Source organism: Dermochelys coriacea, chromosome 22 (assembly GCF_009764565.3).
Source record: "Dermochelys coriacea isolate rDerCor1 chromosome 22, rDerCor1.pri.v4, whole genome shotgun sequence".
In the NCBI taxonomy this organism is placed as follows: domain Eukaryota; kingdom Metazoa; phylum Chordata; order Testudines; family Dermochelyidae; genus Dermochelys; species Dermochelys coriacea.
In genome coordinates, this window is record NC_050089.1 from 6,358,170 (window position 1) to 6,384,927 (window position 26,758).

Consider the following 26,758-nt stretch of genomic DNA (forward strand, 5'->3'; position numbering starts at 1 on the left):
TTAAGGGTGCATATACACGAGCAAATTTTGGTACTGCTAGTGCTCTTCTACAGCCCTCATCACCCTGATATCCTAGCACCTTCCAGCTGTGAGTAACTAAAATCTGTTGTGTACTCTGTTGCCTCTCTCATCCTCTCCCCAGGGGGAGAGTTGTATGCTGTGGAGTGTTTTGTTTGGGGTTTGTTTGTTTCCATGCTGCTCTGCGTTTGTTAGAGGCAGCAGGTCAAAGTGGTGTGCCTGGAACTTGAAGCAGGAGGCGGTGTGAGGTTTGGGATGGTCCTTAGTGCCCATGGGAGTTTGTTCCACAGTCTAAGCCAAGCCCCCAAGAAAGCTCTGCCTCCTGCACAGGCTGGTGGTGATTTATGGCAAGACTGGAAACTGGAGTGGAGACAGGACCAGGGAGCTCTGACCTCCTGCTACCCTATGAATTACGGTGCAGCCTGCTGGTCTGGACAGAGCCCAAGCTCCATGTGGTGCCCACATCCTGATGGAGTATCTTTGTCCACTGTGTTTCTGTGCTCTCTAGATCTGCGTGCTCCTTCATGCTCTCCCAGTATCCCACATGAGAGTTTCTGGTTTTAGGCTACTGAAATTTATGGCATGAGCTTCTCTCTGAACCTAGAACATTTTGCATGTCCGTAGACTCTTTCAACCAAGCATTTCAAAGCACTTTACACACCTCTCTCTCTCAATCTCACAAGGCTCTCGTGGTGATCCCATTTCCGGGTGAGTTTAAGTAACTTTCCAAAGTCACTAAGCAAGTTGGAGATGGAATCCTGTTTCCTAGTTCCCTGTGATAACCACTAGTCCCACTTGCTTCCATCCCTCTCTGAGTGACTTTAGTGGTCACATGCTGCATGCATCACACTTTCTAGTCTCACTGGTCTCCTCTCTTTAAGCAGTCACAGCTCCTGACTGATGTGTTCACACGCTCGGTCTGTTTTCACTTTTGATTTCCTTTAATTGGCATTGGATTGATTTGCCTTTTGTGAATACAGGAGCTGCTTGATTTTGGGTTGCAGAAGCATGTTGACTTTCCTGTTCTCAGGAAAGTTTTGCAAGTTATTTATAGTTTGGTGTGTGTTGTAATACGCAGCTGGCTGCGTGCGGTGCACGAATGTTGCAGAATTGTTTTGGGTAACTTCCTATTTCATCAGCTTGAAGACAAAGTTCTCGTAAGGTTATAACTCATTGATTTGCATATGTGCACCAAGGCCCTTTGGTAGGTGGAATGTTGACCTGCTCAGTCTTCTGGCAGAGCTGATCTCATTGGGTAGGCCTGTACGTTAGGACCCAGTCGTTGTGTGTGTTCGTTCGCCAACTGTGGTGTCTGGGATTCAAGGACCACTTCGACGTTGCCCTACTGTTCTAGTGAGTTTCTCTGCAATGATGTGTTGAATTATTGCACGGGGGGTTATTTAATGCTCCTCAGGGGTGACACTGGAGCCCATTACTATGGTGAGATGGAGGCTCTTGGGGAGAAGGTGCTGTTGAGCTGGGAGAAGGGGGTTATTTTAACCCTGATCAGTGGCGAGAGAGGACTTCCAATGACTGCTCTGGCACCGCCCAAGGGTCATTATTAAAAAGAGAAGAGGATGAATGGTAACACCCTTTTACATAGAGAGGTCCGATGATTAGATTACGGCATAATATTTCTCTAGACAGAAGCTCGCTGTTGTAATGATTGTTGTATTATCTGATCATTTTGTGGCTAGAATTGTCAACACGTTAAAACTTCCTAAATAAAGACATTGATTTATTTATTCAATCAATCAATCAATCAATCAGAGAATGGGATCTTTGTGCTTCCATGTTCATGGAAGCTGTGAGGGGAACCAGGACTAGAACCCACATCTCTAGAGTTCCAGTCCTGTTCCTCTGCTCCAAGAAGCCCTGGCACCAGGGCGTGGTGTGCCTGTAGCAATGAGCTTTCTAACTCTGTGTCCCCTATTCCCTGTCCTAGGACATGAACGGCTTGGAGGAGGGGGTGGAGTTCCTCCCCACCATGAATGCCAAGAAGGTGGAGAAGCGTGGCCCGAAGCGATGGGTGGTGGTGACTGCTGTGCTGATTGTCTTCCTGCTCATCTCCCTCATTGTCGGCCTCCTGGTGTGGCACTTCAAATGTGAGTGTGGCGCTTTCCTGCCTGGACATTGCAGCTAGACTGGGCGGCTGGAGGGGCTTGCCCATGGCGCCTGACCCCTCCAGATCAGAGGGCTTTAATTCCCACAAATGAGCTGCCCACAAATGAACAATGCTGCTTTTTGGGTCCCCGGGCCCCATTGTATTGTCCTCTGCACAAACACCGAAGTAAGATTCAGTCCCTGCTCTGCAGAGCTTGCAATCGAAGTGCCATGTAAAAGCTGGCCACCTCTCTGCTTAGTGTGGCTTATGTGGCTCAATTGCACTATCGGGGGAGGGGGGGCACCTGCAGCAGCCCATCCTGTCTGGGGTACCCCCCCTTGGTGACTGACTCCTGAGGTACTGTGGGTGAAAGTGGGGTGGCCATTGCGGGGGCCTCTGGCACTTGAGCATCCCAGTTCCTCCTGTTCCCTGCCTGTGGCACACAACAGTTGAGTCTCCTCCGGGCTGGAAGACTTTGTCTGATTTTGGTGGCAGGGGGTGGCAATTAGCCTGAGGTCAGACTAGATGATCTAGTGGTTCCTTCTGGCCTTAAATTCTATAGCTCTATATGTGGTAGCGTAACCACCACACCCAGGAGGTGTGTGGGTCTTTCCCATCTCGTGACATCAAGACCACTTAGAGAGAGAGTTAATGAGTCTGGCTTTTAGCTCATGTGGTAGAGGCTCATGCACTAAGATCCAGAGGTCCCAGGTCCGATCCCACCCGCCCGCAGCTCATCTGGGATTTCAGCTGGGAAGTCTCTGAAGCTCGGGATGTGCTTCCTCAGCTAGGGAGCGTGTGGGTCATGCACTAAGCTCCAGAGGTCCCAGGTTCAGTCCTGCTCGCCGATGACTGGGGTCAGTCGGCCTGTGTTTTCCAGTGGTTAGAGTAGGAGGCCAGGACCCCTGAGTTCCCGGTCTTGCTCAGGCTCTCTCGCTCTGATAGCTGCACTGAAAGCCTTTCTCTTTCTGCGATGGCGTTTTCCAGACCGGAGAGCCCCTGTCCAGAAGGTTTACAATGGCCACCTGGTGATTCTGAAGTTGAACTTCATTGACGCCTACGAGAACTCCAGCTCCACCGAGTTTGCCATGCTCTCCAAGAAGGTGCAGCAGACGGTAAGGGACTTGCTGACTCCTCCCCATGTGGGGCTTCCCCAGAGGGAGCTTTCAGCTCAGCCATCTTCCCACCCCAGAGCTTGTCATGGGTGCTGGGATCTTGCACACTGCACTGCAGTTCATTTGGCACTTTCTGGCCTGATCCCTCCCTCTGGCTGCAGTAACGGCCTTCTATATGTCCACCTGAGCTCTCTGGGCCGAGCTCAGTACTGTGGAAAGGGTCACGGATCCAGATGTGTAGGCATTTCTAGGATGCCAACACCCCTTCAATCGCTGAAGTATCTGAACCCCTCACGAATGATACTGACGTTGTCCTCCCATGGCTTTGTAGGTGTCTAAATATGGACTCAGAAGCCTGCCTTAGGTTCCCAGGCTCACAATCTTTGGCTGTGATGTTAGTTTTTTTTTTAACCTGATACTGTTCTTTTAACATCCAGACCTGCTGGGAATTGAATTGCTCCTGATTTTAAGTGCTTTTCTGTATATTTAATGTGTTTCTCTCTTTTTTTAAGATCGAGGAGATCTATAAAAATAATCAGGACATTGGCCCTTATCACAAGGAGACCGTAATAACTGCATTCAGGTGGGTGCTGCATCCCTACAGTTGCATCCTGAGCCTGTAAGTGGGGGGCAGAGAGCTGGTACATCCTGGAAATTACAGGGAGGCGAAAACTCACCTTCCTTGGGGTATCATGGGACAGACCCACCTCACTGCAGCAATTTCCCCCCATGCACAGAGAGCAGCTGTGAGCTCTCCAGTCGGGCTCCCTTTAATTTGGATTAAGAAAGTAAGAATGACCTCACTGGGACTTGAGCCCAGTGCAATGAGTCGTCTTTGTAGCACGCTGCTTCTGAATGAGAGCACCCAATGGCAGCCTCCAGGAAACGGAACGGAACAGTGCGGCACCAGGCGAATTAAGTGACATTGGTCTGTGATGGGCCTAGTCGTGGTATTAAGGGATAGACTCTCTATGGGTGACTCAGTCTGGCAGGGCCCTTCCCTGAACAGAGCTCCTGACAAGGCCATATTCAGCCCTTTTGTTTGGCTCACCTTCTGCCCCAAGAGCCTCAGAACCAGGCTGAGCCAGGGTGTTTCAGGTGAGAGCAGTGTCCCCTCCTTCTCTGCAGCCTCCGCTGCTTAGGCCTTGGGCCTTGACTTCAGAATGGAACGGGTGCAGAGGAGGACATCTAGGATGATCCAAGGAATAGAGAACCTACCTTGTGAGAAGAGACTTCAAGAGCTTGGCTTGTTTAGCCTAGCCAAAAGAAAGCTGAGGGGGAGATATGCATGCTCTCTGTAAATACATCAGTGGGATAAATACCAGGGAGGAGGACGAGTTATTTAAGTTAAGTGCCGATGTGGACACAAGAACGAACAAACACATAAACTGGCCATCAACAAGTTGAGGCTTGCAATTAGATGAAGATTTTTAACCATCAGAGGAGAGAAGTTCTGGAGCAGCCTCCCAAGGGGAGCAGTGGGGGCAAAAAAACAAACTGGCTTGAAGACTGAGCTTGATAAATTTATGGAGGGGATGGGATGATGGGACTGCCTACGATGGTGGGTAGCCGATCTGTGACTGCTACCAGCAAATATCTCCAGTGGCTGGTGATGGGACACTATATGGGAATGCTCTAAGTTACTACAGAGACTTCTTTCCCAGGTGTCTGGCTGGTGGGTTTCGCCCACATGCTCAGTGTCTAACTGATGGCTGTATTTGGGGTCAGGAAGGAATTTTCCTGTGGGTCAGATTTGCAGAGACCCTGGGGCTTTTTTGCCTTCCTCTGCAGCGTGGGGCACGGGTCCCTTGCTTGTTTAAACTAGTGTAAATGGTGGATTCTCTGTAACTTGATTTGAGGACTTCAGTAACTCAGCCAGAGGTTAGGGGTCTATTACAGGAGTGGGTGGGGGAGGTTCTGTGGCCTGTGATGTGCAGGAGGGTCAGACTAGATGATCATGATGGTCCCTGCTGACCTTAAAGTCTGAGAGTCTGAGTCCCCGGATCCTGTCCCCTCCTCCTCCCCGCAGTGTTTGCATGCTGTCGGTAACTTGGCTCCTTTTTCCCCTGCAGCGAAGGCAGCGTCATTGCCTATTATTGGTCGGAGTTCATTGTCCCAGCATACAGGGCCAAGGCGCTCGACAAGGCCATGGTTGACGAGCAGAGTCTGATCCAAACGGTGGAGTACAAGTCACGGAACCCTGTGTTGCAAGTCAATTCGATTGCTGCTTTCCGTGAGTCCTGGCTTCATTGCCCTTCTCTTCTTCCTCGTTGGGCTCAGGGTCAGGTGGGAGGGAACTGCCTGATGCCCCTGGTGATTCTTGGGGAGGCGGAATAGACCTGTGCTTGGAGGCCTACAAGCTGTCCTATTAGCTTTGCCACTAGCTCGCTGGGTGTGGGTAGGTCTCTTAACAGCTCCATGCCTCAGTTTGTCTGTCTGTACAGTGGGGACGATGTTTGCTTACTTTGCCTGGGCTGTGACGGTTAATGACGGGGAATGGCTTGAGAGTCCTTGGAGGGAAGGCTCTGCAGAAGGGCAAAGCGCTAATTTGACAAGCGCTGGCTGCCTGGGACAGCTGACATGCTCCAAGGATGGTGTAGGGGAAGCAGCAGTAGCAGCGTTAAGGGACTCTTTGGGGTGGGGCCTAGCTAGGGAGTGGGATTTCATTTTTTTTGGCTTGTGAGAGCTCATGCCCCCTCTGATGAGGGCGATGGGGCTGGGGAGAAAGGAGGATTCCGCAACCCCGGTGGGGAATCCTAGCTGGAAGCAGGTGGTGCTCATGGGGAAACCCAGAGTTCTCCCTGCTGCTTCTGGAGAGAGCCGGAGACCTCCCTCTGGGACGAGATCATAAGAGAACTCTGTACTGTGGCTCATTGGCTTGGATTCTGAAGCCTCCAGACCTGAGCCCTCTCCCCTCTGATCCAAGGCACCCAAGCCAGAGCTCTGCTTGTTTTGGGGGCAGAGGACCAGCTTCCCCGGCTCTCGCTGTCAGGGAAGATGCTCTTTCCCCTGTCAAACGCAGGCTGGCTGGGTGCTCCCTGCCTAGCATCTGAGCAGCGAACTTGTTACTAATATGTTTTTTCTCTCGTAGCTGCTGATCCCAGTATAATCCAGTCTTCACGAGGCAGTAAGTGTAACTCTTACTGTTCTTGCCAGCGAATATTGCCCCTGAATTGGAGGGTGGGACCGATTCCTCTTTTCCACTAGGAACCCCCTGGGTTGGGCTGTAGGAAACTGTTCTATTTGCTGGAAGGGTTTTCATTCGTGGCCAGGAGAAGCCTCAGGATGCCCATGATTTCAAATATGTAACTCCTCACTGGGCCTGACTTTGGAATCCTCCAGTTAGGATCAGGTGGGCCTATCCCAAGTGGCGGGTTTTTCCATAGATAGTGCATCTTTCCTTTTTAGCTAAAGGAAAACAATAACAAGAAAGAACAAGGTCTCCCTGAGAGAGCACAGCGTCTGCGTTTCCTCTGTAACAGTCAGCAGAGAGACTAAGGACTAAATCCCCTGTTGGACTCTGCAGGCAGGGAGAGTTTTTAGAAATTTAAAGCTGCACTCCGAAAACCAAGTCGTCGGAGTTTCCTGACCTCTTAGCCCACACCTTGGGATTACTGAGGGCCAGATACAGTGGTAGTGTTGGACCTCAGTGCTTCTCATCTCTTGCGATTTAAACCAAGAACTACCTGCTTGCGACGTCTATCTGCTTTCCCTTCTGTGATGCCTTTACTGACATCCGGACCGTCTCCCCTGCCCTCCTCTCCGCAGATAGCTGCAATTTTGCCCTTCACGCCAAGGAAGGCGAGATCACCAGCTTCGCTACCCCGGGCTTTCCCAACAGCCCGTACCCGAACAATGCTCGTTGCACGTGGGTCCTGAGGGCCGACGTCAACTCCATCATCAGCCTGACCTTCAAGACGTTCGACGTGGAGCACTGCGGCGAAGGGAGCGACGTCATCAGGGTCTACAACTCCCTGAGCCCCGTGGAACCCCACAACCTTGTGACGTGAGCGACTTTTCTGGGCTACCTCCTTCCGTGGGGGGAGATGGGGGCGGGGAAAGAACGTGGGGCCCGTTCTGAATGGTGTCAAACGCCAAGGAGTGAGAGGAGTTGTCTTGGGCAGAGGAAGGGTTATAGTTGGGAGTAATGGATTATGTTGAGCTACAGGAATCTTGTACTGAATAACACGGGAATTGTCTGACAGCCAGAGCTGCTAGACTATGGAATTAGCCTCCAAAGGAAAGGGAGTAGGATGCAAGCCCTTTAGGGCAGGGACTATCTTCCTGTGTGTCTGTGTGGCATCCAGCACGATGGGGCTGCTGTCACAATAGAAGTAAGCTGATAAATCAGTGGGGTGATGCTGAACTCAAGACTTAACAGGCTGTTGGGGTCGGACCAAATGCTAACTGAACAGAGCAAGAATGAAAAAATGCAAGACCAGCATGAGAGCAGCAGGGGGTGTGAGCAGAGAGATTGCAAGGAGGAAACCAAGATGGGGAGAGAGCTCTTGAATAAATAGGTCATTTGAAGCCTCCTTCTTGGGAGGATTAAGATAAATTAATAATTCACTTATTGTGTTGTGGTGGCACTTAGGCGCCCTGGTTATGGCCGGCACTGTACGAACACAGAACAGAGATGGTCCCAAGCCGATAGAAATAATTTCTTTTTAATGCATATTCCAGTGGAAGCAGTTTGTTTTTTCGCCTGCCGAGCTTTGTCATTGCAGAGTTAGCCAACGTGAATATTATCGCCATAAGTCTCTGCAAGTGAAACTGCCCTCACTGATTTGTTTTTGTCCATGAGGAGGGTAATACAATGAATGGACAGTTGTCGTGATTCTTTTGTAAATCCATTTTAATAACCGTAAAGTGTTGGCAGCCCAGGCAAAGAAATGTTCACTTAAAACCGCTCTCGAGATATGGCACAAACTATGAAAAGTTGAACCGAAAGAAAAACCACTTCCTCGACTGACTTAGATTGCAAGTTTCTCAAGACAGGAGCTTTCGTTTTGTTTGTACAGCACCTGATACAGTGGGGTCCTGGCCTGTGATTTGGGTCTCCGGGCTGCTGCAATACACACACAATCTATGCAGTGTTGGTATAGCCTTATTGATCCCAGGGTATCTGAGAGACAAGGTGGTGGAGGTAATAGCTTTTGTCGGTCCAACTTTGGTTGGTGGGAGAGACAAGCTTTCAGGCTTCCATGGATGATGACTTTGCTGCTGGGAAATCTGCTCTGAGTGTCATGCGCATCATAGATGCAAGCTGCCTGTTCCTGACCGCATACAATCCCTGCGTCAACGACAGTTGCTCACAAAAGAAAGTCTCTTGCATTTCTTGTCATGCAGTTTAGCAACCAGGAGGAAGAGCCCACTCTGCAGCCCCAGTAACAGATAGCTCAGCATGGCCTAGTGGACTGGGACTCAAGAGACCTGAGTTCTGCTACTGGCTAGCTAGGTGATCTTGGGCAAGTCAGTCCCCCTCGCCCCTGCTCCGTGCCTCAGTTTCCCCAGCTGTAAAATGGGGATTATGATCCGGCTCTCCTTTGTAAAGCACTGTGAGGTCTAATGCAAACTGGATATTATTACATGAGTGAGCTGTTAGTGTCCCTTTAAATCTGGAATTATTTTTTCTGGGGCGGAGTAGGGACTCTGTACATGGTGGGAAAGGGGAATGCCAAGCAGTGAAGAGGGCATAATTCAGCGATTGAGCCCCTCTCTCTGCTCCATTCCATTTTGTGGTGCTTTCTGTGCTTTCCTCCTCCCAGTCTGTGCGGCAGTTACCCTCCGTCCTACAACTTGACCTTCCTGTCCTCCCAGAACGTCATGCTGGTCATGCTGATCACCAACGCTGAGGGGAGGAACCCTGGCTTCAAGGCGGAGTTCTTCCAGCTCCCGAAGGCTAAAATAAGTAGGGGTCTCAGGAAAGCCTCTCTCGTGGAGGTGGGGGAAGGGAGAAGCCAGGTGCTTGTGGTGGTGATGCCAATTGCACATGAGCCCCTTAGAATCAGGTCTCTTCCTGGCTCTCAGAAGCTCTTTTCTTACCCACAATGCACTTGTCTTTAATGGTGCCCCCTAAGGAGAAGGGGGAAGGAATTATGTTGGATTAGCTGGGAAGACCATGTAATTGGTCTCCTGGGTTCTATCCACGCCTTGGAGTGCAGCCGGTATCTCCAGAGATTGGCTTAACCTCATTAAAGGCTGCTCTGCGTATGTCTGTTTCTGCCTTGGGTAATAGCCGATGGCTGCTTTTGGAAGCCCTGGCATCTTGATTTCCTTTTCTTGCTTGTCTTCTAGCCTGCAGCGAGACTTTGAAAGGAGAAAGTGGAATCTTCACCACCCCTTACTACCCGGCCCACTATCCGCCCGACGTGGATTGTGTCTGGAACATCGAGGTGAGAGCACAGGATGGACCCTTCTGCCTAGTGTGGATTGGTAGAAGTGGGAGGTGGAGGTACCCTTTTGGGGTCAGCTTAGCCCATTGTTAAAGTCATGGCAGTGAATTCGGCAGGTGATCGCCAGGGCCAAGAGATGAACAGGATTCCCAAAAGCAATGGGGGTGAGGATAGTGGTGGGTTTTTTGTTTTTGGTTTTTTTTTTGTTTTTTTTAAGGTGCCTAACTCCCGTTGACTTTCATTCGCCTCAGTGTTGTATGTGAATAATAGCATCAGCTATGGCTTTACACAGGGCATAAGGGACCTCGGGGAACAATCCAGCCTCTGATTGATGGGGTAGGAAGAAACTTCTGCTGTGGGTAGGCTATTCCACTGGAGTTGATTCTTGCACTTTCCTCAGAAGCTTCTGCTACTGGCCACCATGGGGGATGGGATGCTGGAGATGATGGGCCCTGGCTTGTCTTGATTTGTCCATTTCTATGTTGGTTTCTTCCCCTCTGTCAACATTCCCTACCTTGCTTTGTTCAGTCCTTGTTCTGAATGACTCCAGGGGTGTCATGAGGCTTTTCCCTGACCTTTCACATCTTTCCTCTGAAACTGATCAGGTCAGCTGGGCGATGGGTAACTCCTGTAGCAACACCTGGCTCGATGCGGCTAGGACTGAAGCTACCGCTTGTCTGGCAACCCATGGGAGCTGTCCAGAGTAAACTACAGGTGGTAGATTGTCTGACTGGCCCGGTCTCTGTTGTGAATCAGGTTTGAAAAAGCTCTGCATAAATACCTGAAACACCCATCCCTTTTCTGATCACCAAAGGAGGAAGGAAGAGAAACCGGTTCCCCCCTCTCACTCCCTTTCCACTGACTCTGTTGACTCTTGTCTCACCCCTCTCAGGTCCCCTCTACAAAGAACGTGAAGGTGCATTTCAACCGGTTCTATGTATTGGAACCTGGCATCCCGGTCAGTTCCTGCACCAAGGATTATGTGGAGATCAGCAATACAAAGTAAGTACTGGACAATGTGACGTGACTCAGAGAGACAGGCTGGGGACAGCCAGTGAAACAAATGGTGGCAAATTAAACTGATCAAAGGAAATACTTTTTCACACAACATGTCATTAGGCTGTGGAAGTCACTGCCACAGGATTGTTGAGGCCAAGAATTTTACAAGATTCCAAATGGGATTGGGCATTTATATAGTTTACAAGAATCCCCAGAGCTGCTATAGGAAATGCTAACAGATTCTGGAAGGGATATAAAACCTCATGCTTCAGGGTTTAAGCCAATAACTATTGAGGATTAGGGTGAGATCTTCATGGGGGCAGGTTATCTCACACTTTCCTCTGAAGCGCCTGGCACTGGCTGCAGTCAGAGATGGGATACTGGACTGGATGGACCAGGTGTCTGATCCAGTCTGGCAGTTCCTATGTCCCATGGAGAATGGTGGGATTACACTATTGCTACTGTGAGAATCTGGCTCGTTGCCAGTCACTGGGGATTGCTGCCTAGTGGCTATAGCTGGGGGTTACTCTACTTGGATTTCAACATCAGATGCTGTCTACAAAGCTAACTGCTATTAGATGCCAGTTAGGAATCCAGATAGGACTGTTCTTCTTTCTGTTCACACCGAGCAGCCCTGTGCTTTCAACCTCAGTAAACGTCCTAAAAGAGAAGCACAAAAGTGAAGTGGAGAAGGGGAGTGGTTGGTGTGTGAGTCATCTGAAACGAATATGCCATGGCAGACTCGTAGAAATGTAAAGGTGCAGTGTTCAGAAAGCAAGATCAGCTATGTACTCTACAAAGACAACTTGGTTATTTTAAAAAGAAAAGGAGTACTTGTGGCACCTTAGAGACTAACAAATTTATTAGAGCATAAGCTTTCGTGAGCTACAGCTCACTTCATCGGATGCATTTGGTGGAAAAAACAGAGTAGAGATTTATATACACACACACAGAGAACATGAAACAATGGGTTTATCATACACACTGTAAGGAGAGTGATCACTTAAGATAAGCCATCACCAACAGCAGGGGGGGGAAGGAGGAAAACCTTTCATGGTGACAAGCAGGTAGGCTAATTCCAGCAGTTAACAAGAATATCAGAGGAACAGTGGGGGGTGGGGTGGGAGGGAGAAATACCATGGGGAAATAGTTTTACTTTGTGTAATGACTCATCCATTCCCAGTCTCTATTCAAGCCTAAGTTAATTGTATCCAGTTTGCAAATTAATTCCAATTCAGCAGTCTCTCGTTGGAGTCTGTTTTTGAAGCTTTTTTGTTGAAGTATAGCCACTCTTAGGTCTGTGATCGAGTGACCAGAGAGATTGAAGTGTTCTCCAACAAGCTTCAAAAACAGACTCCAACGAGAGACTGCTGAATTGGAATTAATTTGCAAACTGGATACAATTAACTTAGGCTTGAATAGAGACTGGGAATGGATGAGTCATTACACAAAGTAAAACTATTTCCCCATGGTATTTCTCCCTCCCACCCCACCCCCCACTGTTCCTCTGATATTCTTGTTAACTGCTGGAATTAGCCTACCTGCTTGTCACCATGAAAGGTTTTCCTCCTTCCCCCCCCTGCTGTTGGTGATGGCTTATCTTAAGTGATCACTCTCCTTACAGTGTGTATGATAAACCCATTGTTTCATGTTCTCTGTGTGTGTGTATATAAATCTCTACTCTGTTTTTTCCACCAAATGCATCCGATGAAGTAAGCTGTAGCTCACGAAAGCTTATGCTCTAATAAATTTGTTAGTCTCTAAGGTGCCACAAGTACTCCTTTTCTTTTTGAGAATACAGACTAACACGGCTGCTACTCTGAAACCTTTGGTTATTTTAGTTTTCCGTTAATTTGTCAATGGAATTGAAAGCAACACCTGCTTGCTGTTTTGCAATGTAACAAGTCCTGCAAAAATAATTAATGATTTAAAAAGTTTTAGTAGAAATGAGCTATCTTGTTTGTGCTTGGGTCAGTTCTCTAGGGCTAACCACCCTTTCAGAAATGTGGGGGAGATCAGAATCTAAATCCGGACCCAAATATTGTGGTAGGACTGAGGAGTCCCAGCCAGGGACTAGGACCCCATTGTGTGTACAGCGCCTGGCGCGCAGAACAAAGAAACTGTCTGTGTCCCAAGGGGCTTACCATCTGAGGTATAAAACAAGAGACAACAGGTGGATCCAGGCAGCCAGGGAAGCACAAGGAAGCCAAGTGACCTTGCTGGTCAGCGTGAGGGGCAGCACACCAGCTACCAACACTTATCAAGATTTTTGCAGGCCCTTATATTTCGCATGGGCCATATCAAACAGCCCCCCCATACCACCGATCCAAGCACCCCGACTGAAATCCAGGTCTCCACTTTGCAGCTCTGCAGTTTGGGGTAAGGCATCTAAATCTGGCACCTGGCATGGAGCCATGGCCACCCCGCTAATCCATGCTGGGGGTCAGCCCTTGTTTAGAGTGAATGGGAGTGAGAAGACCCTGTTGATGTCCTAGGCCAATGGACGTGTGTGAGAGACAGAGGAAACTTCCTTTTTCTACTGGTGGGGGAGGGACCATCTCTTCTGTACAGTAACAGTTCCTAAATCTGTGCTGTCCTCTTTCCAGGTACTGTGGAGAGCGCTCCCAGTTTGTGGTGGCAAGTAATAACAACAAAATCACGGTCCGGTTCCATTCAGACCAGTCATACACAGACACTGGCTTCTCGGCAAAGTTTCTGTCTTACGATTCCAGTGACCGTAAGTTGAAACCCAGATGCTGTGAACTTTCAGGGGAACTGGTTTATTTTCTTAGCTGCTGAGGAAGGAGGGATGCAGCTGGGTTATTGGTCTGCCCTTTGACCTCTGGAGGATTTGGGTCATAAGTGAAATGAGTTGTGGTGATGGATGTGCATAGCCCAGGTAAGCCATCACATCTTGGGGAGGACACCTGCTTGTGGACGTGTCTTATTGCTGTAGTTGCCCTATAAGTTGGGTAGCATGCATTCATTGTTCACTGATAAAATCCTGGGAATTCAATATGTATCTATTTGCATATCCCTTTTTTCCCTAGTGCAATTTTGAGGCAAGTGTAGGTTATTGTTAAAGATAGGCCAGAACTTTGAACTGGACCACCCCAAATGCTGGGCAAGTACTGAGCCGAATCTGAATTTTGTTACTGAAAATGGGCCAAAGGAAATCCTAGCTCAAATTTAATGAGACCACCCCAGGTTGCAAGACCTTAGGCATCGAGGGTATTTGAATGAAAAGAGTAACTCCTCTTCATTGGGTGTAAGTAGCAGATTGCTGTAGGCACTGGACCCAGCACTAGAGGGAGACATAGAATCATAGAAGTGTAGGACTGGAAAGGACCTCGAGAGGTCTTCTAGTCCAGTCCTCTTCACTCACTGAATCCATGAGGTACAGATACACTTGTGCTTTGGGGAAGTCTGGATCAGGATCAGTCTGTCATTCGAACCTTGTCTCTCATGTTTGTTCTCACATAATGTCTCATTCTGGCTTCTTCATGCAGAGTGTCCAGTGGGTGGACACAGATGTGGTGAGATGCAAGCACAGGTTAGACTAGCCAACCAGGGTCTAGGAGCATCCCAGTGCGGGAAGCAGCTGGTTCTCCCTGGAAAATCCACTCCACTCACAGAAGAGCATTCACCCTCACTGGTCCAGATGATGTGTCCTCAGTGCTGCTTGTATGTTCAGAGAAATGGACACGCTAAAAACTAAATGCAAGAGGAGCTGATGGTTATTGGCAAGGCTAATGTATGTTGCACCTTTCTCTTTCTCCCTTGTTGCTTGCAGCCTGTCCTGGCAAGTTCACCTGCAACACTGGCCGCTGCATTAATAAAGTCATGCGCTGTGACGGCTGGGTGGACTGCACGGATGCCAGCGATGAGCGCTCCTGCAGTAAGTCCTTCCTTTGGGTTCTCTTTGCAGGGTCACGTCATGGGATGGAGAGGTCTCTGCCAAATGCCAGCAAGTGGGAGGGAACTACTGGCTTGCTCAGGGATCCCCTAAGTGGACAGATTGGGATAATGCCTCAGTGCTGGGGGCTGAAGACAGTTCTTGGTAGTCCAGCGGCAGGGCTGGAGATTAACCAGACTGGGGTGTCTTAGAACCGGTGCATCCTAAGCCACAAGAATGACCTCTTAGGGAGAGAGAGCTCAGTGGGGAAAGTCCTTTCTTCATTGCTGGGCCCAGCAATCCCCTCCAGCAGCTTGCAGAGCTGCTGTCTTGCTGGAGATGAATTTAGACATGGGTTACAAGTCCAATGCTGTCTCGGTGGCTCTGGCAGTCAGCTGCATGACCTGTGGGGTGCACCACGAACAGATCCTACCAGCCGGGCTGCCGAGCTTTTGGGTGATGGCTCTACTGCAGCTCTACACATGCTGCTGCAGCTCTGTACGTGCGTAGCAACTGACGCAAAGGCGTCGGTGCTGTTCCTGTCATTAGCCAGGAGTGAAAATGGACCTTCATGCTGTAGTCCATGGAGCAGCGGCCTTCATCCCAGCAACCAGCTGACTGAGTTGATCCGAACCCCTTGAACACAGGGGACATGGGGTGTGTGGGTGGGTGGGTGTGGGTGTCTCTTTCCAAAGATCAGGTCTTCTGGCGCTGTGGCTTTTTGTTTGAGATCTGAATCTGACTGTGAGTCAGGCTGGTCTTCCCCTTTTCACGGAGGAATGTAAAAGTCTGCTGGCTTGGGGATCTCCCCAGTCTAACTAGCATTAAGCTTCCAGTGGAAATGGCTTCCTCCCCCAACCTTCAGACTGATGTAGATAAGCAACAATCACTGGCTTATCAGTCTGGAATCCCTTTATAGTTGAAGTGAGCTGTAGCTCACGAAAGCTTATGCTCAAATAAATTTGTTAGTCTCTAAGGTGCCACAAGTACTCCTTTCCTTAATAGTTCATGAGCCTTCATTCTTCTTGTTAATCTCGCTGCCAAGAGCCAATGCCAGGGGACTTTCACTCACTAACCTCCCTCTGACCACTGCCTGCTGGGAGAGTGTTTCTGCTGTTTAATCCTTGCTGATGCTGCTTTGTGGTCCCAACCACCTGGTCCCTACATGCCCCAGGGGGCTGGCGTACCTGCATGCATTTCATTACCTGTCATGCTCACGACACTGCTGTGCTGTTTATAGCTCCTTCCTGAGTAGAGCATGGGCGTTTGTGTGTGGATTCATTTTTATCTCTTGGATGAATATACAACCCCACAGATCATGTCATTAGCCATGGCCTAGAGTCCATGAGAGGAGATTGGAGCCTCTGGCTCAGGTCTTGTTGTACTAAATGACAGGACTCTGCTCCCTTGGGATGAAAATGGTGTGCTCCTGGCCTGTGGGTGCTTGCTGCCCCCGTGGGGCGATGAGTGGGTGCTTGGGTGTGTACTCAATCCCAGGCTCTTTTTTGAGTGAAAAATCTATTCTCCAGTTCTTCTTTGCTCCCTTGTCCTAGAAACGCATCGGGCTTTGTCTGTGCTACTGAGTTTGACCAGTTAGTGACAGTCAGCTCAAAACACGTTTACTGCCCTGTCCGTAGCCATTGGCAGCTGAGTCTTGTCTAGCTTGGAACATCATTGACTTTCTGTAATGGGTTTGGCTGGTGTTGCTTCCTCCTGACTCTTCCAGTGCATCCCAGAGTGCATTGCTCCATGTGCTTCTGGTGTCAGTCTGTGCACACGTTTGCTGGGTACTTGGTTCCCTGCTGAGGCATGATGGGGTAGCTGCCCAGATTTTCCCGGAATGCAATGGGGCAAACGCTTAAGCAGTATGGCTGGTGAGGATGCCCAAACTGCCTGGAAAAAGCTGCTCCCAGGGTGCCACTCAGCCATGCTTGTCTTAACCTGCTCAGATTAAGATGTTGCAAGCTGGCTACCGAAATATGTCTGTGCGTGTTGCCAGGCCCCCAGGCATTTGCAGGGCACCGATCCCCTGTGGTATCAGAGGCTGATGCCAAGCGCTGAACTGGCAAGCTGGAATGGCCAGTTGTTGCAGAAGGTTCCTTCTCATCCAAATGCTCAGCCTCAGATGTTCAGCCAGACTTGCTCTGAGGGACTATACATCTGTCTCCATTTGATGTTAGAGTGGCTCCCATTTCTCCTCCTTAAGGATGCATTTGAAAGGTTCTTTGTGGCTTTGAAGATCCTCCTTGGTGTCCCCAAGTTCTGGGAACTGCAGATTCTCCCAGTACAGTCAGTCGTTCTGGCTCTTCTGTTTCTTAGGAAGGGGCCCAGCCTGGGAAACGGCTGAGCACATTCAGCTCCCATGGGTGGAGATGCAGGAAGGACTCCGCCCAGGGCCGTGTCCAAAGTGTATTCTGTGCATGTCTCCAAGGTAGAGGGACCAGCTGAAATGTCACTGTCTGAAACCCATCACCAGGTGAGCGATGGCATTGGTGCATCATCTAAGTCTCCCCTTCCTTCCCCAGATTGCACCAAGGAGCAGTTCAGGTGTAATAACGGCTGGTGCAAGCCACGCTTCTGGCTCTGCGACGGTGTGAACGATTGCGGGGACAACAGCGATGAACTGCAGTGCAGTAAGTAACTCGCCCATTGCTTCACCCCACGCTGTGACCTGGCCATTAAGTCACAGTGTTGAAGGCCAGAAAATGCCACCAGAATATCTGGGCTGACCTCCTGTATAGTCCAGGCCACTAACACCCCCACTCACGAAGTCAACAACCACAATTAGACCAAAATATTACAGCCCTCAGGAGAATAAACTAATATGTGCTGCAGACAGAGAACAGGAGGGACCGAGACCTGACAGTGTGTGGAAGAACACTGGTGGGAAGAGTGCTAGAGCTGGTGAAGTGAGAGCTAGAGCTGCAATTGGGGTGGCTGTGTTTAATTTGAACTGGTTTTAACAAAGAGAGGGAGGATCAGCTTTGCCTGCAAAAAAATATATATATATAAAAAAATTAGAGTGACTAACTGGAGCTAGATTATTATTTTCACTTTTCCCACAGAAAAGCAAGAGTTTTTTATAATTTATTTAGATTAAAAAAAAATTCCTATCCCATGTTCTGGAGGCCCTAATAATAATAATAATTAATCCATGCAATAAATACAATTAAATTAAGTGCCAGCTGTATTAAAATCAGTTCTGCAGGAACTCTGCTGCCAGCTAGCTACTAACCTTCTGTGTGATCGAGGAAGTATACCCTCACCCAGACCCTTTCAAAGCAGGTGTCTTTTGTAGAGCACCTGGAAAGTTGTCAAATGCAGGCTATTTGGGACAAAGTGGGGGTAATATAAGGAGCTGGGTAAGGAATAACTAGGCTTGGAAGGGTTGGATTTTTGTAAATGTCAATTTCATCGTACACCCAAAACTGAGGAACAACTATTTCCATCAATTGATGAACAAAACTGACAGAGGCAAAGTAAGAAAAATACTGCTTGAGAACATATGAGAGTTTTGATTCAAGGATATTATTCTTTGCATAATTGGATAGGCAGTGTTGACAATTTGTCGTCTTTTATAAAGCTGTAACTTTCTGAATCTCAAAGTCTGGCATTCAATAATTCTTGCCTGACTCCAGCCCTAGTTTCCAGCCACTGAAAATTTAAATCAATAAAAATCGGGTAGATTTTGCACACCTGTGAAAATTTAACTTGATAAATAGCTCAACAAAAAGAATAAACCTCAATATTACCCATGGAAATGATAAATCAATAAAAATGGGAATTCTGCCAAGCCTAGGAATAACATAAATGTTTTGTGGAAAAGGGGAGAAAGAAAAGAGCAGATTCCTAGGAGGAGATGGAGAAAGAAACAGAAGGAAAACAGAAGATGAGTGTTGGGTTAAAGAGGTGTTAGTCTAAGCTAGAGAACCACAGGGTCTGTCTGCATCCTGTAGCCTCACCAAGGAATCTCATTTATACCCCTGAAAGCACAGTTGGTCTCCTCCATCGGGCGGGTTGCTGAAAACTGGGTGTATGGCACTTTGTGCCCTTTTTGCTGTTTCTGAGCAGCGGCTGCTTCCTCTCTCTCCCAGAATGCCCAGATAAGCACTTCAAGTGCAGCAACGGGAAATGCATTCCCGAAACCCAGAAATGTGACAGCAAGGATGACTGTGGGGACGGGAGCGACGAGGGCACCTGCGGCAAAGGTGAGGACAGGCTGGGGAGGAGAGTCTCGAAATGGGCACGCTTGTTAGCGAAACCCGCGTGAGCCTCCTGCAGGTCCCCAGCAAGGGGCCACGAACAGGGCTTCCGTTTGTGGGAAATCTGTGAAATCATGACAACGTGCCAAGACGGGGATCTCAAAGCCACGACATGGGGACACGGGTGGGATTCCCGTTGGAGCTGCATGTCACTGGTGTCGCATGTACCAGCAAAACCATGTAGCTGAAACACCAAGGGGTTCATATTGTCCCCACACCCTTCTCCTGGGAAGGAGCCTAAAGGGCAGTCCCAGAAAACATTCCTCCTGGCCTCAGTGTCCTCCCCATGAGCTAGTGTCTGGGGGGTTCCCCAGCACGGTGCCATCTGGGGCTAACGTTTCTCCCTTCGGCCTGCCTGTAGCGGAGTCCATCTCCTGCAAGAATTACACCTACAAGTGCCACAACAGCTTGTGCGTGAGCAAGACCAACCCGGAGTGCGATGGGACGAAAGACTGTGATGATAACTCGGATGAGGAGAGCTGTGGTGGGTGATGCCCCTTCTCGGTGCTGGTGTGGTGGCTGGCACTCCCCTGAGTCAGGGCTTAGATCCTGAGACCTGCTAATTGTTTTATGGAGTTGGAAAGGGAGGCTGGAGGGCGGGATAGTTTGGGCTCCCGAATGGATACGTGCATTTTGGAACTGATTTGTTTTGCTAGGGAATAGCCAGCCTGTCATCAAGAAGCTGAGGTGATGGTTTGATTTTTGTTTTTAAATTAAAAAGTTTACGTAGGTCCTACACAAACGCTTTTCTTCACACACGGCTGACTCTGCCACTGCAGTTCACACTCTCTTCCCACTGCAGTGATAACTCTAATATCAGTTGCCAAAGCAATTGGCAGCAACAGCACCGTTAAATAGATTCCCCAAGGATAGAGAGGAGGTCTGATGAGATTGACAGCAGGTAACTAACAGGAGTGGTCTCTTTTCTCCGGTCTTTCCCTCACTCTCCCATCTCAGACTGTGGGATCCGCTCTTACAGCAAACAGACCCGGATCGTCGGCGGGCAGGATTCGGAAGTGGGCGAGTGGCCGTGGCAGGTCAGCCTGCACGTGAAAGGCCAAGGGCACGTCTGTGGGGCCTCGCTGATATCGGACAAGTGGCTGGTGTCAGCAGCACACTGCTTCCAAGAAGAGTCGCGGGTCAGGTTGGTGGCTGCTGTGGGATTGGGTTTCTGCTGCTCTCTAGGGTTGGGCAGACTTGGCGCCATGTCAGACATGAGCGTGGAGGATGGGAATTGCTATAGTAGATCAGATCGATGGGCTCTCTGGCCTAGTATCCCTCCACCAATGGAGGCCAGTACCAGCTGATCCAGAGGAAGGCATAACCAATACATGCGTAGGCTGCCCCCTGCCCATAAGGGAATAACCGAGAATGTTCTCTCCAAAGGGGAGTTTACTCTGATGCGTAGGGGATGCTGCTTTCCCTCCCAACAATTCAATGGACGCTTTGAAACCTGTACTGGGCCTGGTCCAAGTAATGGGTCCAACCCCACTGTTAGCAGATGGCAACCTCTATCGACTGGGTGTGCTGCCACTGGTCATGCTCGTTGGATGGGCTCTCGACTCCTCTCCAGCATCCTGTTGTGGCTAGTAGTTCTTGGCAAGCAGCGGCTCTGCCACTGGACTGCTGGGGGAACCTGCCATGCTTAGAAAAATGGAAGGGTGACAGTTTATCACCACCTCGCTTATCACAGCTGTTTCAGCTGCATCTCGGGGTCACCTTCCAGGTGGTTTGCAGTAGGTGGCCCGGGAAGCAGCAACTCGGGGATGATCTAGTCCTGCCAAGGGACTGGGAGTCAGGACACCAGGGGTCTATCTCCAGTTCTGCACCTGATCCTGACTGTGGGTGGGGCCCTTACTTTCTCTGTGCCCGTCTGCGAAATGGGGATAATGCCCACCCTTGTGAAGAGCTGTGTGAGGTTTTCGGATGAGATGCCATGAAAGCGTATGGTAGTGGCATTGTGCCATGCGTATTCCGGTAGGGGGCTTTGCAGGGAAGCTCCATGTTCCACCCAATAGCTCAGCAGCCACAATGGAGCTCTGAGGGACTCCTGGGTGCCCTGTGGAGCTGGTCAGAAAATGGGCACTCTCCCCCCCCCCCCCATGGCGAAGTTCAATTTCGGTGAAAAAATCAAAATGGGAAGTGATGCTTCATGGGAGTTGTAGACTGATTTCCTTATCATAGAATATCAGGGTTGGTGGGGACCTCAGGGGGTCATCTAGTCCAACCCCCTGCTCAAAGCTCCTATTCGGTCTAGGCCGGGTTCCCTGGTCAGACTACCTCTCTCATTCTGCATCCCTCATAATGGGGGCAGGTCGTTGCATCATGGGAATCTGTGACTGTAGTGCATCGTGGGAGATGTAGTCTTTCTGGGGAGCCCAAACCATAGAAGAGAATGGGGGCATGAGGTACATGAACTACCGTTCCCATGAGGCATCGTGACAGAATAGCCAAGAGAGTCCTAATTCAGTTTTCAGGCACTTGTTTGTTTGACCAGAAACCAGACGTTTCTGTGGAAAGCAAACACTATTTTATGGAAACGCGATTAGTTGAAAACCCAATTTTCTGTTTTTAAAAAAAAAAAAAAAAAAAAAATTATTCGATGGAAAACTTTTACCCAGTCCGATCCTGGGCCTAGACCTGTCTCTGGTTTTGCCCCGGGTCACCCTGTGGCATGTCTCTGTGCAGTTACTCGGACCCAAAGGTGTGGACGGCCTTTTTCGGGGTTCACGACCAGAGTGACCGGACTAACAAGATGGTGCAAGAACGGAGCATCAAGCGCATCATCACCAACTCCCAATTCAATGACTTCACCTACGATTATGACATAGCTGTGCTGGAGCTGCAGAGTCCAGTCACCTTCACCACCACTGTCCGGCCCATCTGCCTGCCCGATGCCACCCATGACTTCCCTGCTGGCAAGGAAATCTGGGTGACTGGGTGGGGGGCCACCTTGGAAGGAGGTGAGGGGATCAGCTGGGAAGGGGTGAGGGAGGTGGGGCTGGATGCCTGTTTGCGCTCAGGTGCACCGGATGCCACTTGGCTCATCAGCGCGTGGTTTGAGTGGGGAGGGGGAGAACCTACAGGTCTTGGTAGATCCTCACCTCATTGGAAACTCATGTAACCCACAGGTCACCATTGCGGGGGGGGCCCTGTGCCGAGAATGAAAGCATGTGTCCAGCAGCTGAGAGAGAGGGTGTTTTGGGACTGTCTGGAGTGAGTCCTGAGTCTGCTGCCAGACTTCCCCCTTAGCCTGTGCCACACACGCTGCCCCCAGCCCTTGTAGCTGGTTTTGGATCCTCTTGCTGGGAGGAAGTGGGCTCCCATCAGGAGCCTGGGATGTAGCGGTGGGAAGAAGTCAGGGTGTGGCTGGCAGTCAGTGGTGGGATTGAATCTGATGGGAAGGGAGGTATCTCTGGGGCACAGCTGGGTTCTGATGGCTGGAGTTTGGGATGGGAGGTGGGGGCCTCACTTTGGGGGAAGGCGAGAAGGGAGCATGTTGGTGAGGAGAGCACTTGTCCGCTCGTAACCCTCAGGGTGCTGAGGATTAGGAGTTGGGGCATGTGCTCTCCACCCCAGACGCTTTAGGCCCAGAGGGGACGCCCACCTTTAATGCAGCTCTCCCCTCTGGTCCTTATAGGTGTTGGTGCCACCATCCTGCAGAAGGCGGCAATTCGGGTGATTAACCAGACCATGTGCAACACACTGCTGACTGACCAGATAACGTCGCGCATGATGTGTGGGGGGGTCCTGACTGGGGGTATTGATGCCTGCCAGGTAGGAGCCTCTGGGTTTGGAAGGGATTTAACCAAATTGTGCTGAAACCCTGGGAAGTGGGGGTAGCCCTTTCTTAGCAAGCTGGGTCCAGCACGGCGGCTTACTTCGTATCTCCGTCAGCCCTTGTGCATTCTGGATACGTAGGCAGTCTCTCTCTGAGGGAAGATTTTATTTCCTTAGTGTTAATCAATGGGAATCGCTGATGTTCTTCTGTAACACCCCGTCCTTTGGAGGGGAAGTGTGTGCGGGAGGTGCTCTTCGGCTCTGGATACAGATTTCAAAACATGGGTCACAGCCATTTGCTTGTCGGTTCTCATCTGTCCCTGGCTCGCTGGTGCCGGAAAGCTGTTGCTAGCTGATAGCCGTTTGCCTGATTCCTCTGGCCTACCTGCCTGGAACAGTGGTCTCCTGCAGAGAGGCCAAGCACTCAATGAGCCCTGAGGCTGGACTCTCCTGCCTCAGCCAAAGAGCCAAGATCAGGGCTGAGAAGGCGCTCAGTGCTGCTGCCTGCATAACAGGTTGCTAAGACGGTTCTGTTCCCCAGCATGAAATTCGCTGGAAGACGGGACTCCCGTTCCCCAAATACCGTCAAGGTCGCAAAGGGAGGGGAGAAGCTGAAAGAGGAAGTTAATGCAAACATCAAGGAGCTTCAGAGACTCCTGCGAGGTCTTTTTAGGGGAATTTCCTAGGTGGTTTATTTTTTTCACATGTGAAAATTTCATTAACTTGCAGTGACAGTTGATCACCCTCCTACCTCACCTCTAAACACACTCGCGTGCAAATGACCAGTGGACGTAACTTCTAGAAACATTCCACGTCCCTTACGAATTCCTTCATTTGGTTAATAACTGTATGTGGGCACAGGCAGATGCTCTAAATGGAGGAAAAGCCTGAGTTGGGAGGGGGATTTTGTACGCTAAATGGAGGAAGAGCCCAAGGTGGGAGGGGATTAGCCTGTTTTCACCTGTGGTTCCGTTTCCATGCAGGGGGACTCGGGCGGGCCGTTGGTTAGCGTGGAGAGGAACAACAGGCTGTTTCTGGCCGGTGTGGTCAGCTGGGGAGACGGCTGCGCCCGGCGGAACAAGCCGGGAGTCTACACTCGGGTCTCCAAGCTGCGGGACTGGATCAAGCAGCACGCCAGGCTCTAGGAGGGCTCCAGCGAGGGGCTCATGATCCGGATGGACACACAGGGCGGGCGGCGCCTCTCGCGTTCCGCTCTGGGTCTCTTTCAAGCCGGTGGTTGAAGACACTCCCAGCTGATGTGAAGAGAATTGTGTGTGTGTGTGTGTGTCGTTTCCTCCCCTCCCCCATGGGACTGGACCAGCGGGATGCCTGGCCTGTACGAAGGCATGGGGGCGAGAAGTGGGTAGCTGGGATCCTTTCCCATATTCCCTCTCCTCCTCCTTCAGGGAGCTGCCCCTAATGTGAACTTAACCCCTACCTCCGGTGAGAAGGAACCTACGAAGGGAGAGCGTAGGAATCCCACCTTTCCTCCCATCTCACCTTAGCTCGAGGGCGGGCGCACATTTTGGAGGGAGTGGGGAGAACCCCCTGCTCATGCTAGTCCAAAGAGACAGGGCTGCAGCAGCCACCAGGGGGTGCTGCACAAAGGACATGCTTGTCCGTATTTAAAGTGGGGCTGTGTAAGTGTGTGTGTGTGTGTGTGTGTGTGTGTGTGTGTGTGTTTCCCCAGAACTGCCCAGTATTTGGCAGGTGATGGCAGAGCTGTTTTTTGATGAATGATGAAGGGTAGTTACTAACCCTCCGAGTAACTGCTGGGACTGCCCTTTCAACCCCCCTCTCTGGCCCTAGCAATCATCTAGTTCCCATTCAGATGGGCTTTTAAATACCCCTTTTTTTAACCATGTTTTTGATTCTTGTTTTCAGAGCAGGTTTAATTGTTGAGGATCTCCAATTGCCCCCGATAATGCTGCACAGGGCAGGTTAGTAGTCTGTATTGGTTGCCTACCATTGAATGACCCCCAAAAAACTCCTCTCGTTGACTCCAGTAAAACACTTAAATGAAAGGTTTAATATCGAGGTAGAATCTCCCCTGATCTGTCAATGATGGAAAACCAGGCTCTGTTGGACCTGCTCCCTTCTCCCGCCCTGAGCTGCTGCACTCTGCCTCCCGCCTGGCGGTGATTCTGGGATGGGACAGCTCGTCCTGCTCTTAGATCCTCTCATGTCAGGGCAACGAATGCCAGGCTCTGCATGGCAGGGAAGGCTCACTGCTTCCCCCTGCAGGGAAGTGATGGAGGTGATAGTGATGTTTCAAATGAATCTTTCCTCACAAGAGTGGCTTTTATCTGCTCGTTTTGGAGCAAAGCGGAGGTGGTTGGTGACACCCTGCTTGGATCCTGAGAGCTGAGTCAGGGAGGAGATGACTGGGAAATCCGCCTGGTGCAAGACGGCTCTTCTCACATGCAGGGTGGTTAAGATGGCACATGGCAGTCAGCTCAGCCTAGCCAGGGCGCTGTTTGCGCTAGGGTAGCTGCTATTCAGTCAGTCCATCTGTTCTCACTGAACGGTTACTGAGTGCCAGCAGCTGACCCTGCTTGCTGAGAGCTAGGTTTGTGTACCATGCACACAAGGGGATATAGCATGTCAGGGGATGGATCTACAGAGCCTGCATCTCCTTTTGAGGTGGGTTGTGTCTAAATTTAAACACAGAGGTTTGGCCCACCAGTCTCAGCACACTGCTCAGATCCACTACCTTCTGGGACTTGTAGTCCCTCTGCGAGGTTCGTCATGCAAACCCACAGGGAAATGCACTGTAGCCTCTGCTGAAGGGCCTCTGGGGGTCACATTGCAGAATTCCAGATGGGCCAGTTGCTAGTGAGTTGCGGGCTGAACTTTGCTCCCCCCTTGTCTGCCTGCTTTTCACAAGAATGGTATAAATGTAGCCACTGGAGAGCCTGTGTGTGTGTGTGTGTGTGTGTGTGTATGCATTATCTATCTTCTGACCTGTTTACGGGTCAGATTGGCATTGCCACAATGTGCCTTAACTGTAAGAAGGGAAGTGTGACCTCGTTAGCTGTCTGTGAAACCCCACCGCCCGTCTGTGGGACGCGAGCGCCTCAGTCCTTTAGCTGGTTCTTTAGTCCTTGCGGGAGGCTGAAGCCTTAGGTGCCATGTGAGATTGTGGAGACGAAGGGTCACATGGTGGTTGCTCTTCAGGGTACCCCAAAGTAGGCCCCCAAGCAGTGCGTTGAGATCCTGAGCACAGGGCCGACCCTTTAGCCCTTATATGGACCAGTAGGAATATTGGGAATGATAATGGCTGCAGGGTCAGACTCTGTAATGCCTTTGAGCAGGACGTAGGCAGGGTATGCACTGGGAACCCCAATAGGAGACTTCTGGCTGCTTGGAAACATGACTGCAAGCCCTGCTCTGTGTGTATGTGTAGAGGTGATGTAATAGAAGCTATTTTGTGATTGGCTAGTGTTGCTATGGGGACAAGATGGGAGTAGGGACCTGTAGGTACCTGTGAGTGGTTCCTCCATGAATCTTTGGTACTTCCCTTTTCTTGCCAGTGCTGGGCCCTGGTCCTGGAATCACTGGCACCCTGCTCGTTGCAGGATCAGGCAGCAATCTGCCAGGACAGAGGGGAGCTGATAAACGTGTAAAATCATTTTGCTCGTTTGAACAGCTTGCCGCAGCCCTAAATAGAGTGTTGCCGTTTTAGGAAATGTCTCTGCCTGTCCCTGGTCCCTGACACAACCCAGGCTGGGTTAAGAGGGGGCGCTTGATGGCTTTTTAATCTGTTTTTTTTAAAAAGGAATGTTGCAAAATGATTTCAAATGTGCTGATTTTGATCCGGTTTTCTTCTGTATATATTGCTCCCTACGGTAGTATTGTACATATGTCGGAGTGATGAAAGCGGCCTTTCCTGCTCAGTTTAACCTCCTTCCGCACTTCTTTGTTGTAAAGTCACTTTTGTAAAGATCTGAATGAAATGGAGAGGCTTGGAGAAAATCTGTATTAAACTGGGGATTTTTGTATTACTCTGAACATTTCATTCTTTATTGCTGTACCGAGAGGTCTTAGAGCACTTTGTAAACCTCACTGAACTGATCTTAAGGCTCTCTGTGAGGGATGGATTGTTGTGTCTGTTTCACAGCTGGGGAAACTGAGGCGCAGAAAGGTGACTTGACCCAAGTTGCAGTGGGGGAGGTATAGGCTGGATATTA

General features: G+C 50.1%; 1 protein-coding gene across 6 annotated transcripts in view; it reads left to right on the top strand.

Annotated features, from left to right (window-relative positions):
• ST14 (ST14 transmembrane serine protease matriptase) overlaps window positions 1-26,572 on the top strand; it is a 53,320-nt gene extending 26,748 nt beyond the window's left edge. For 4 of the 6 annotated variants that reach the window (XM_043500958.1, XM_043500955.1, XM_043500959.1 and 1 more), the window contains 18 exons: window positions 1,964-2,123; window positions 3,110-3,237; window positions 3,750-3,820; window positions 5,310-5,470; window positions 6,329-6,364; window positions 7,006-7,243; window positions 9,006-9,148; window positions 9,535-9,632; window positions 10,525-10,634; window positions 13,238-13,368; window positions 14,425-14,529; window positions 17,052-17,159; window positions 18,621-18,734; window positions 19,147-19,272; window positions 19,746-19,932; window positions 21,477-21,751; window positions 22,429-22,565; window positions 23,552-26,572. In XM_043500958.1, the coding sequence (XP_043356893.1) occupies window positions 1,967-2,123; window positions 3,110-3,237; window positions 3,750-3,820; window positions 5,310-5,470; window positions 6,329-6,364; window positions 7,006-7,243; window positions 9,006-9,148; window positions 9,535-9,632; window positions 10,525-10,634; window positions 13,238-13,368; window positions 14,425-14,529; window positions 17,052-17,159; window positions 18,621-18,734; window positions 19,147-19,272; window positions 19,746-19,932; window positions 21,477-21,751; window positions 22,429-22,565; window positions 23,552-23,713 (2,487 nt within the window). In that variant the 5' untranslated portion in view covers window positions 1,964-1,966 and the 3' untranslated portion in view covers window positions 23,714-26,572. The remainder of the gene's footprint in view (window positions 1-1,963; window positions 2,124-3,109; window positions 3,238-3,749; window positions 3,821-5,309; window positions 5,471-6,328; window positions 6,365-7,005; window positions 7,244-9,005; window positions 9,149-9,534; window positions 9,633-10,524; window positions 10,635-13,237; window positions 13,369-14,424; window positions 14,530-17,051; window positions 17,160-18,620; window positions 18,735-19,146; window positions 19,273-19,745; window positions 19,933-21,476; window positions 21,752-22,428; window positions 22,566-23,551) is intronic. The other 2 variants (XM_038380798.2, XM_043500956.1) reach the window with 2 other exon arrangements.
• The last annotated feature ends 186 nt before the right edge of the window (window positions 26,573-26,758 follow it).